The 13,259-nt window shown below is 40.9% G+C and overlaps 1 protein-coding gene across 5 annotated transcripts in view; it reads left to right on the forward strand.

The window, feature by feature from the left end:
* Positions 1-13,259, forward strand: part of NELL1 (neural EGFL like 1) — a 361,894-nt gene that overhangs the window by 271,237 nt on the left and 77,398 nt on the right. For 4 of the 5 annotated variants that reach the window (XM_033150888.1, XM_033150879.1, XM_033150869.1 and 1 more), the window contains one exon: positions 5,963-6,058. The exons of the other annotated variant lie outside the window; for it this stretch is intronic. In XM_033150888.1, coding sequence (XP_033006779.1) covers positions 5,963-6,058 — 96 coding nt within the window. The remainder of the gene's footprint in view (positions 1-5,962; positions 6,059-13,259) is intronic. 5 annotated transcript variants of the gene reach the window in all.

Consider the following 13,259-nt stretch of genomic DNA (forward strand, 5'->3'; position numbering starts at 1 on the left):
ACAACCAAATATAATTATGGCCTGCTTGCAGCTCAATGTTCTGCCAAACTGAACAGGTCAGTGGCTTTGTGAAATGTGTATATATATCTAAAAGCCTTTTAAAAAATGAAGCATAGTTCACTGACTGCTACTTGTGCTTTCTTCATTGTGACATCTGGAGAAGGGGGAGGAGAGAAAAGTCAGTCTACTTGAAATAATTCCTGTCAGAAGCCTCTGACAGAATATGTTTGTTGGCTCCAAAAGAGCTGAAAGATGAAAACGAAGAGACTTCTGTTTATGGTTTAACTTCACTGCACAAGTAAGGATGGGCAAATAGTTTTAAAGAGAGAGGAGCATGGTGTTACACTAACCATAAGTAAAATGTGGCAATACAGTATAGGTTGTTATTAGGTAATTTATCTAATTCCTTGATGAATATACTGTAGATGTATACAGTCTGGAATCTCATGTGTGAGACAGTTAATTTGATGAAATGTATTTTATTGATCTTTATGGCCTACTGTATCTTACATGATTTTGAGAAGGGTCCGAAGGGAAGGAGAACACACTTCCACCACCTCCTTTGGGCCCGACTGTAAGAGGCCTGGCACTACCCAGAAAAGCTCTGTTGGACGACATAGGCTGCAATGGAGGCAGCAAGTATGTCCTCTTCGCTGCCTTCACTGCCACTAGGTAGGATCAATGATTAGCGTTCACCAGTGTTCAGTTGCATTTGACCAGATATTTCCTCCATTAGCGCCCAAGCCGTCTTCCAGCTTGTTTTCTCACCCTAAGCTCAGGAATATACCGGGGAGCCAATGGTGGCATTAACTTAGTCAAAAGTTATTGAGGGCTTCAAATGTTATCTAAATGACCACCTCATCCCACTTATATTCCATTGGCTGGTCATCCAAACTGGAGCAATATCTTGAGCAATTTCAGTCACGATACCTTTACAGTCTGCACCAAAGAGCCAGGAGGCAGCAGAAGAAACAGCATTTCACACTCAACTCTTGAAAGATGCTTGAAAGAACGGGGAAAGAAGAAATATGGCTGTAAAATTGCATTTTGCTTCTCATAGGTTAATCCACATTGAAAACAGTGGTGGTGATTCTGTTCTTCCTGGATAAAATTATGTGGAAATCATTTTGAAGATTATGGTGCTATGGCATCGACATATTCAGATTTCCTGGGGTTTTTATTTTACTAATGTTCACATTTAATTTACTCAATAAAATGATTTATTGCAGATTCAGTAAGCACTATTCTAACAAAGCATTTCTACCTGTAAACAGGCACATGGATAAAATGTATTAATGGAGGCATATTAGCAGTACAAGCCTGTATAGGGATTTATCAACTTTAGTTTAGCCTTCTCAGATTACCAGGAACCTGCTATGAGGGACTGAAAATCCTCTGTGTTGTTCTGAAGTATTATGTTGTTCCCTAAGAAAACTGTGTTATTGAAGGGTTTGAAACACAGCGGAAGTCTTTTGACGCAAACAGCTATGAGACTTATTAAGAAGTGTAAGCACAAAGATAGGCTATTGCATTAGAGACTTAGAGCTTCAGTTGATGCAAACATGTTTTTTTCTCAATTAACTGTGTAATGAGTGATCTGATTTCTATTCCCCACCTCACCCTTTCAGTGCCGACAGAAGGTGGTTTCTGTGTGGACAAAATAGCTAACCCGAATGAAAACATTACAAAGATTGTATAAAGGTTTTTGGGGTTTTTTTTTAAGCCAGAACCACTGTTTTGTAGGATCATATATTTCACATTCAGTTATTGCAAAAGGTTAAAATGCAAGGTTAATACAATGCCATGGCTTCATGAAGTTATCATGCTGCATAATCCCAAAGCACTGTAACCCATTCAGTAAAAAAACCCAAAACCTCAGTATCTCATTGAATTTACAGCATCTTATAGCAGTCACACCCTCAAAGGTGTCTTTCTTATTTTACAGGATCACAAGGAATTGCATCACACTTAGATAAAAGAACAGCAAAAAAGATTTCTACGCACAGGGAACTCTTATTTCTCTAACCCCAGACTCATATCTGCTCTATTTCATGATGTGTTGTATCCAATACTGTTCTTCTGTTTGTGGATGGTTCTTTGATCCAGTGGAATGATTCCATTCCTTCATGAATGGAAGGGGGAGGGAGGCTATTTTTTTTTGCAAGTTAGCCATTTCTCCTGCACAACTATTTCCCCCCTCCCTGGAGCAGATTTGGAGGGACACAGATATGGAGGGAAAGCAGGATCAGATAAAACAACCCCCTCCTCTTCAATTCATATAACCATCTACTTGCTATATCAAACAGCCTTCTGTCAGGAAATACAGCGTTAGATATAACACTATATGTGTGCCATGTGCTTACCACACACATTAAATGACACCTGACACTTGAGATGTACTGTTATCTTGAAATATATGCCAGAGATAAGTTCATCATGATTTGATAAAAAGACTGACAATTCATTTCTCTTTCTTTTTTTGTACATAGCAGTTGCTCTCAACAGCTCTTGTGCTGGGAATACTAATTCCCTCCATACAGTATTGCATTTTAATGTTAATTCAATATCATTTCTACTTAGTGATATCTCTGAGGCTAATAAAGATTTCGTTGTTTCAACTTGAATTTTGTCAAGTACTAAGCAATTTCATTTTCCCGACAAAGGAATAATTTGATCGGAATTAGCTGTCCTGTGGGGGGGGGGGGGAGTTATTCTGTAATATCATTTAGGGTTCCGTATAACTTTATCTTCTACTCTTCATTATACGGGACCATCCTGACCTAAGGCAAGTTGCCTTAGCACCTCTGGTGAACAGTTGTGAACAGTTGGTGTTAATGATGCAATTGCCAGTCAGTACTCTGTGCATTTAATTTTCTTCTGGCCTCACTATCTACATGCAGCAGCAGCAGCAGCAGCAACAACAACACTCGTGCCATTATACAGTTTGTTACTCTTCAAGGTGTCACAATGCATTCTTGCTTGTTCACAGGAAAAAAAGAAAAAAGAAAAGATCTGATCGCCTTCATCCATCTGTCAATCCGCCTCCTCTAAGTGAAAGGAGACTGGGCAATGTTGAATATCATAGCTGTTGCCACCTGTTGTGTTGGGGAAAAGGAAAATGCCCACCTTTATATCCACTCAGCTGCCACATACTTTTGTGATTTCACAGGTTGTCCGTAGCCAATGACAACAACTAGGGATGCATCATCACAAGCACTGCAGACTTGACAAATGTGATTTGCGTGCTTGCTTATATTATTAAAGATATTTCTAGACCAACCTTCATCTGAACTGATAACCAGGGAGGGGCATACCATAAAACTGTTGGGGAAACCTTTTTCAACTCAAGGGCCATATTCCTCTGTAGGGGCACCTCCCCTCTCTTAGGAGCTGCATGTCAGTGGTGGGTAGGGTCAGAGGTAGAGGGAAGTTTAGCAGCCAATATGACTCTTATTGGCACAGTAGGCTCCATTCCACCTATGCAGAAGGCAGAAGTTTCAGTGCTCTAAGTACGAAGTATCTGCCTATCACTCAATGTATTAAAAACACTAGTACACACTGAAGCATTAGAGAAACTAAAGTACTAGTTCCACATTAGAAAAACCTAAAAAGCCTAAGGGCACTTTCAGAGTCCAGATACAGTCTTCTTAAAGGCATCTCGGGTATGCGTGGCCTTGCTATCCTGACTTCCTATAGTATGTCTGAAGCATCAAAAAGATGGCTATCTTTGGGAAATGGCATTCTTGTATTTTAGCTTAGCCAGTTGTGATTCATCTACAAAACCACACTGAGCTTGGGTGTAATATTATGAAAAGTTATATAGGTGGCTGTCATGACTACTCTGGCTTTGGTTGCTGTCAAAATGATCATGTTGCATAAGTGGAAGATGGCTGCCTTGTGCTGTTTCATTAACTGTTGTAGCTTTAGCTCTACCTGTTGCCATGCCAACTGATCCATGCATTGTCTTTTTATGTGGGTCAGCAAGCAGGAGCACAATCATTTAATAGTTTTGTTGTTAGTGATATATTTACAATATAGAATTTCATCTCAAATTAAGGTTTCTTATTCAGTTAACCGTCATTTTTATTCATTATTCTGTATAGTGGTCCACAAAGAGACCCATAAGGTGTAGCATTGGAACAGCACGGAGCAGTTAAGCAGTCTAATGAAGGAGGAGCTGGTACTCTCATTTGCTCTGTTCACCAATGAGCAGTTACACATAATAATTAAAATCCTAATGGCCAATATTGTGCCCTTCTGGTTGTGCCCTCTTGGTTGTGGTATATCACACAGTAAATCTGAAGCACCTATTCTGTTTCATGTCTCTATATCCCTTGTCAGACCAGTAGAAGCTTTTCTGTAGCAACACTCCATCTGTGACTGTGTCTTGCAGTATGGCTTGGTGGCTCTGCTGTTAACTCTGAGGCAGAAGCTACTCTTTAAATATTAACTGTAGTTTATCTTCTGTAGCCCACTGTTTGCCTTGAGAACCACAGTGCATAGGACTTTGATTTATATTCCTTATGAGGATGCAATACTCTGGGTGCCTCAACCAAAATCATTTACCAGATCTCCAGTGGCATCCATGGGTGAAAGGGACAGTTTTGCATACAAATCCATAGACTTAACTGTTCTCTTCTTTGTAGTATAATAGGATACATGACTATGGCCCAATTCAAATGTTTCCTGTCGATGTAGTTGCCACTTTCTCATGGTTAAATCCATGTTGATCAAATAACCTTTGAATAATGGAATTGTGGGATTCCTTATCTGGACATTTTGTGATCCATCCACCCCATGTAATTTCATTACTCTAATTTTACCAGAGCTATGTGGAATCTAGCCATGGAGAAGTAACTGCATAACATTTGAATCTGGCATAAATTTATTTACACCAGCTGCACAAACAATGTAAGGAATGTATTCAAAAGCTAATTTATTTTACCTTTTCTCCAAATCCTGTTCACTTCTCCTTCCAACCTTAGTACTCTGTCATGTGTTAGCGATAACTTGTTAATTGTTTTAGTGTTCCACAAATACATTATACAGTCATACCTCGGGTTACGGCCGAACCCAGAAGTACTGGAACGGGTTATTTCCGGGTTTCAGCACTTGCGCATGTGCAGAAGACAAAATAACATCACACGCATGTGCAGAATTGTGTCACGCGCATGCACAGATGCGGCACTGCGGGTTGCGAAGGTGCCTCCCACATGGATCACGTTCGCAACCCAAGCATCCACTGTAGAGTTTTTTTTAAATAAAAAGCCCAAGCATAATTTTGTTTAGAAGGTCAAAAATATAATGGTTACACACAGTGTTCCACAGCATGAACCACAGTTTTGCAGTGTTCGTTGGAAAATCCACTGCGAGGTTTCCAGTGGGGGGCTCTTTTCTTTCCCCTCTCCAAACAGTCCCATCCTATGCAATACTACAACCGATTTCTGAAAATCTCCCACATTTTCAATGTAGATGTCAAAAAACCTGTATGGCGTTAATCTCACAGTTCTCTGGATTGTGGTCCATGAATACATTATTCCGTTGAACATTTCTGTTAGTGAATTACTACAAGGAAGATCAAATATCACACTTGTAGCTGACTCTTAAATCATCAAAATGAAACATGGAATTCCTTTGCTCTTCACCACATGCTCTAAAGGTTACTAAGAGCACCCAAATGCAGATATCCTTTTGGGTTTAGTGTTGCTCTGCTTCTCTCCAAAATGATATGTATTATTCTATAAATGTCCATGCCATATAATCATTAAAATTTTGTTGTCAATATGCCTTGAGGCTTTCAGTTTTCTCCCTGTAGCAGTAACGTTTTGCTGGCTGGCTTGCAGCAGGTTGGACTTGGGCTATTTTGCCATAAGGAATTGTTTTTCTTAGTTTATTGTTTCACAAGTGCATAAAAAGAGGAAAAAGTCTGTATATGTAATCAATGGTTGTTGTTTTTTTCCAGCATTCTGTGAAGAAGGGTGCAGATATGGTGGGACATGTGTAGCCCCTAATAAGTGTGCCTGCCCTTCTGGATTCACAGGAAATCATTGTGAAAAAGGTAACATTCCAAATTCTTATCAGTGACTTATCCTGGCTTATAAAATGCTGCTTTTCTTTTCCAATCAATATACAGATTTATTTGTTGATATTTATTTTTATTGGTTATTCTATAACTGAGTGCTCCTATCAGGACATGGTTTATGTAGCATACTTTGAAAACTTCCCCATGTCTAAAAGCCAAATATTCTGCCGGGTTGGATTTCAAATATATATATATGTAGAGAGAGAGAAGTTCCATGAATGTGGGCAAATATTATAGCTTCTTATGTCCAATTCTGGCTGCCAAAAATTCAATCGGGGTGGGGGGGAGGAATGATCAGCTGATAGATGCATAAATGTTTTCATGTGCTGATGAGAAGGGAAATGCAGGGACTTGGATGTGCAAACTCTTGTGCATGCTTTTAAGAGAGTAAGCTTGAATAATTGTGCAAAATGTAGAGCATTGTTTTCAAAGGCTGCAAGCAACAATAGTGAAACTGCTTTTGAGATTCTCTACAGTAGAAGGGCTTGTCCAGGTGCTAGAGAGGAGGGGAGAAACACATAGCCATCATCCTCATCAGGTTTATTTGTCTGTTGTTTTTCCATAAATGTATTGCAGTTCGCAATAGCAGAATAGCAATAAGCCATTAAATTATACCAGGAATAACAGATTACTACAAATCCAACATACCAAAGCATTTCAATACTATGAACAAAATATTTCATAAGTAATAATGACCCATTAAATAGATGCAGTATAAGCTATCAGTAACCACAAGGTCCTTAAACTAAATAATAAACATGCAGCTGAGCACCAGTCCAGTGCCTCATAGCAGTGGCTGGTTGATAGATTTATTTATTAAAATGCTTAATAAACCTACTCCCACAGGCAGCTTTCCAAAACAGATGAACACCCACAGTAAATACCCATAGGTCACACAGAGAAATTAACATTTTAAAAAAGAGGCCTTCTCCCTCAAAACTCAAGCAAGATGCTGAATATATTAGACATGGTATTGTTCTTATTAGAATAGTAGTAGTAGTAGTAGTAAATAAATAAATAAACAACTAAATTATTTATTAAATATATATACCGCCCTATACCTGCAGGTCTCAGGACAGTTCACAGGAGAAAATTGCAATATAAAAACACAATGCATAATCGAAATACCTGTAGTTAAAACATAAAACAATGATTTTAGTTAAAAGCACAAAATAATGAACATATTTAAAACAAAACAAAAACCACAAGCCAAGGCAAACACGCTCTCTCACTTGAACCTTATCATGAGGCCGTACAAAAGAAAGTAATAGACTCTTATTCTAAGAGGAGTCCCTCCTTGGAGATGATGTGTTGCCAGTGGTGGGTCTCCAAGAAGTGGCTACTGAAGTCTTTCAGGGTAGTGCTTCCCAGCAGACAACTGACAGAATGTGCCTCTGCTGCTGCTTTCTCTCCCGCTGCCTCCCTTTCCCCACCTCCCCCCCCCCACAGCAGAAGAGGAAATCTACAAGAGGGGAGGCGTCAGATGACAACAGCCTCCCCTCAATCCCAGATGACCTATCTACAGAGGGAACCGCTGCTGCTTTCTTGAGAGCATTGATTATTCCTCCTCATGGGGTCCCTGCCATGCATGGGCGTACCGAAGGGGGGGCAGGAGGGGGCAGATGCCCCCCCCCTAGAAGCCAGCTGCCCCCCCCCCCAAGCAGCCTTGAGTCCCTGGCAGGACATGGAAACGCAAACACGCTTCATGCCCCACCACCTATATATGTCTGGTGGCAGTTGCGGAGGAAGGGGGGAGTGGCAAAGCATCTGAACGAGCTGGCTGGGTGGGGGCGTGCACCAATCAGCACCCCCAGCAGCCGGGTGGATGGCGCAGCTCCTTCCCTCCCAGCAAAGTGGCTGCCCGTCCCCCTCCCTCCAGGCTGACTCTCTGGCAAGCCAGCAGCTCGTGAGCAACAACACCGGCAAAGCTCCTCCGTCTCCCCCACTCGCTGCAAAGCGGCTCCCCTGGCTTTTCTGTGCTTTTATCCTGTGCTTTTCTTGGGAGGAAAACCCACGGGGTTGACTTCCGAGTAAACCTGCTTGGAAGCCGCTTCACCCTCTGCTTTTGTCTTCCACAAAATCAACACCATTAAAGCTCCGTAGCAGCTACTTCCCACCTCCAGAAGATCCCGGTTTCAGCTGTGTATCCCCCCCCCCACCTCACCCGTCTTTCAGATAATTCTTCCTGTTACAACCCTCTGCTCAGCTCCCGTGTTTTCCGCCTATTTTATTTTGTGTGGACCCTGATGTCCTCCCGCCCCTCATCCGTACGGAAGAGATTGGGAGGGGGTTGTTTAGACTGTGAGGGTCAGGTATCGCACACAACTGCCCCGGGATTGTTGAGCGAGGCAAACTTTCCTGTACATTTGCAAAGTCGTCATGATCTCCACCTCCCCCTCCCCACCCCACCCCCTCCTAGAATCCTAGAGTTGGAAGAGACCACAAGGGCCATCCAGTCCAACCCCCTGCCAAGCAGGAAACACCATCAAAGCATTCCTGACATATGGCTGTCAAGCCTCCGCTTAAAGACCTCCAAAGAAGGAGACTCCGCCACACTCCTTGGTAGCAAATTCCACTGTCGAACAGCTCTTACTGACAGGAAGCTCTTCCTAATGTTTAGGTGGAATCTTCTTTCTTGTAGTTTGAATCCATTGTTCCGTGTCCGCTTCTCTGGAGCAGCAGAAAACAACCTTTCTCCCGCCTCTATATGACATCCTTTGATATATTTGAACATGGCTATCATATCCCCCCTTAACCTTCTCTTCTCCAGGCTAAACATACCCAGCTCCCTAAGCCGTTCCTCATAAGGCATCGTTTCCAGGCCTTTGACCATTTTGGTTGCCCTCCTCTGGACACGTTCCAGCTTGTCAGTATCCTTCTTGAACTGTGGTGCCCAGAACTGGACACAGTATTCCAGGTGAGGTCTGACCAGAGTGGAATGCAGTGGTACTATTACTTCCCTTGATCTAGATGCTATACTCCTATTGATGCAGCCCAGAATTGCATTGGCTTTTTTAGCTGCTGCATCACACTGTTGACTCATGTCAAGTTTATGGTCTACCAAGACTCCTAGATCCTTTTCACATGTACTGCTCTCAAGCCAGGTGTCACCCATCCTGTATTTGTGCCTTTCAATTTTTTTTGCCCAAGTGTAGTACTTTACATTTCCCCCTGTTAAAATTCATCTTGTTTGCTTTGGCCCAGTTCTCTAGTCTGTTAAGGTCATTTTGAAGTGTGATCCTGTCCTCTGGGGTATTAGCCACCCCTCCCAATTTGGTCATCTGCAAACTTGATTAGGATGCCCTCAAGCCCATCACCCAAGTCATTGATAAAGATGTTGAATAAGACTGGGCCCAAGACAGAACCCTGTAGCACCCCACTAGTCACTTCTCTCCAGGATGAAGAGGAGCTGTTAATGAGTACCCTTTGGGTTCGGTCAGTCAGCCAGTTACAAATCCACTGAATGGTAGCATTGTCTAGCCCGCATTTTACCAGCTTTTTTACAAGAATATCATGGGGCACCTTGTCAAAGGCCTTGCTGAAATCAAGATAGGCTACATCCACATCTGTCAAAAAATGAGATCAGATTGGTCTGACATGACTTATTTTTCAGAAACCCATGCTGACTTTTAGTGATCACAGCGTTCCTTTCTAGGTGCTCACAGACCATTTGCTTAATGATCTGCTCTAGAATCTTTCCTGGTATTGATGTCAGGCTGACTGGGCGGTAATTGTTTGGGTCTTCTCTCTCCCCCTTTTTGAAAATAGGGACAAAATTTGCCCTCCTCCAGTCTGCTGGGACTTCGCCTGTTCTCCAGGAATTCGCAAAGATTATTGCCAGTGGTTCTGAAATCACCTCTGCCAGTTCTTTTAATACTCTTGGATGTAGTTCATCTGGCCCTGGAGACTGTACATCTAAACTAGCCAAGTATTCTTGTAAACTAGTTAGCTGAGTTGGTTTTCCTTGTCTGGGTGTTTTGTACCTCAAAGGTTGTCACACTTTACAAAGCGGGCAGTCTTCTGTCTTGCTGAGTTAGTTTTTAAATCAATTATTTCAGAAGGTCCAGTCCCTAAAAAAAGCTCAACAACCCCCCAAAACTGCCAGATTTTAATTCTGAAAGTAGATCACAGTTGGCCACCCCTGGTATAAGACATGTAACTAGAATAAAAATAAAAATAAAAAAATCAAGCAAATAATTGTAATAACTACCGTAATAAAGCACTGCTATAATTATATATAATTTTCCTAAAATTTTGGTTTCATTCGCCTTTCCGTGCTGAAATGTCACAACCTGAACGACCATGGCTTGCCCCCCCCCTAGTTTTGATCCTGGGTACGCCCCTGCTGCCATGGGAGCATATTCACACATTGCTTTACCAGCTGCACTGGCTCCCGGTGGAGTATAGGGTCAGGTTCAAGGTGCTGGTTTTGACTTTTAAAGTCCTTTGTGGCCTAGGGCCCTTGTATTTACGGGACCGCCTCTCCTGGTATGCCCCATAGAGGACCTTAAGGTCCATGAATAACCATAGTTTAGAGGTCCCTTGCCCTAAGGAAGTCAGACTATCCTCCACCAGGGCCAAGGCCTTTTCAGTGATCGCTCCGACCTGGTGGAATGCTCTCTCCCATGAGACTAGGGCACTACAGGACTTAACCTCCTTCCGCTGGGCCTTTAAGACAGATCTATTCCACCTGGCCTTTAATTTGAACTCAGCTTGATCTTTTATTTCCCTTCTCTTCCCCCCTCCCCTTTTTATGAACAAAATCAAAAATTCTTTCCAGTAGCACCTTAGAGACCAACTGAGTTTGTTCCTGGTATGAGCTTTCGTGTGCATGCACACTTCTTCAGATACACTGAAACAGAAGTCACCAGATCCTTAAATATAGTGAGGGAGTGGGGAGGGGTATTGCTCAGAAGGGTAGTGGGAATGGGTGATCAGCAGATAGGTGTGGAAAACCTGTTGACGACTCTTAACGGCTGTAATTAGTCTTGCAGGGAAAGGCAAGGGGTGAGATGGCTAAAGATAGCTTTGTTATGTATAATGAGATAAGAATCCAATGTCTTTGTTCAGACCAGGTTTCTCCGTGGTTTTAAGTTTGGTGATTACCGTGGTTGTAATTCAGCCACTTCTCTTTCCAGTCTATTTCTGAAATTTTATGAAGATTACACAGTCTGGGACCCCACAGCTAATTCTCCCCTGGCCTCCTTGCTGGCCCAAATAGGACTAGTTTAGCCAGCTAGCCCTGGTGACCATCTAATGTTTATTGGATGGATTTCCCCAATTGATTTTTGAACTTTGAATTTTATTGTTATTCATGCTTTTATACTGTATTGTATGCTGCTTTTATGTTGTATTACAATTAAGTGTTTTAAATTTAAATTTCTTGTTAGCTGCCCCGAGCCTGGGTTTCTGAACTGGGAAGGGGAGGGAATAAATAAAATTATTATTATTATTATTATTATTATTATTATTATTACATACCTCACATAAGTTGTTTAGAGATACTTTGCACATACTTCATGGATATCTTCAAAGACAGGGTGGAAATGAAGAAAACTCTGTGGAGATAATAGCAACATCTCTGGGTGGGAAACAAATCCCCATCCCCTGAAATAGATGGTTATCTTTAAGGAGTACTTGGGCTACAGAAAAGTGATAATCTCCTTATATGAACTGTGCAATTAAATTATTGAAAGAGAGAAAATCAGCACTATTTTAGTTATTTATTCCACATCCTTTGTCTGATGCTACTGGATTATGCTAATAGGACCGGTTTGCATTTCTTATATGCTAGAAAATGAGCTATATCATTTGAAAGACTGCTAGTTGATCAAGGTAGTTTACTTGTAGATTTAATTGTGGGAATGCATACCTTTAGCATGTGCCCAGTTTACAGGTGAAATTCAAAAAATTAGAATATCGTGGAAAAGTCAATTTATGTAAGCAATTGTTTTCATTAGCTACTGGAGTTTAATATATGAGATAGACTCATGACATGCAAAGTGAGATATGTCAAGCCTTTGCTTGTTATAATTGTGATGATTATGGCGTGCAGCTGATGAAAACCCCAAAGTTGAAATTGTTAATTTGGGGTTCTCATCAGCTGTACGCCATAATCATCACAATTATAACAAATAAAGGCTTGACATCTCTCGCTTTGCATGTCATGAGTCTATCTCATATATTAGTTTCACCTTTTAAGTTGAATTACTGAAAGAAATGAACCTTTCCACGATATTCTAATTTTTCGAGTTTCACCTGTGTAATTTTTTACCATATTTATATAGCCACCCATCAATACATGTTCTCTGGACAGCTTAAAGAACAGGGAATAAGTTGCAGTATTAACATATAATTAAAATGCAAAACTAAAACCATGAAAATACAAGCTAAACCCTTTGTTTTCTAACTGTAGAAAAAATAAAACAAATTAGATATCTCAAATTAAATATATTTAAAAGGCCTGAAGAAATAAAATAAAAAGCTCACTTTACCAAAAAGACCACAAAAATGAAACCAGGTGGGCCTGACTGATAATCAGACTCAAATGCATGCCAATTTTTTCCTTACAACACTTCTGGTGAACAATTCCAAGGGGCAAATTGGAGCTTGGGCTTACAGACCTTTATATTATTATTTTTTTAAAATGTTGCTTTCTTTCTGTTGTTCAGATGGCTATATTGGCTTGGTGATTAAAGAAGACGGCTTAAATTGGGCACATTTTTATATCCACTATGAACTCTTTTTACAGTGCATCTCAGGTGAAATCTGTTGGTTTAATATGAACTAAAAATAGATGCAACTTTACACTCTAACCCATAGTGACATACTCTTCATGCTGTAGAATTATCCAAAGAGAATAAAATGATGTTAACTGTACTCTCAGCCATGGCTGGAATGCACCCAGGCATCTATTATCCTACAGAAATGCATCGTGAATGGACAAATACCTGTAGTGAAACACTTTGTTTTCACTGACCTCTTGTTCATTATGCTGCATTCAGATATGTCCTTTGCAGTGGCACAGGACAATTTTTTTATACATTATCTGCAAGAGCAGAACATTTCCTATTGGCTCAGCTTGTAATAGTCTAAATCTGCTTTAGCGTCTAGAAATGTGTAAGATAAGCTTGTGACACTTAAAAATCATTACCAAAATGCAAGTAGTTTTATTTTC

Source organism: Lacerta agilis, chromosome 1 (assembly GCF_009819535.1).
Source record: "Lacerta agilis isolate rLacAgi1 chromosome 1, rLacAgi1.pri, whole genome shotgun sequence".
Taxonomy (NCBI): Eukaryota; Metazoa; Chordata; class Lepidosauria; order Squamata; family Lacertidae; genus Lacerta; species Lacerta agilis.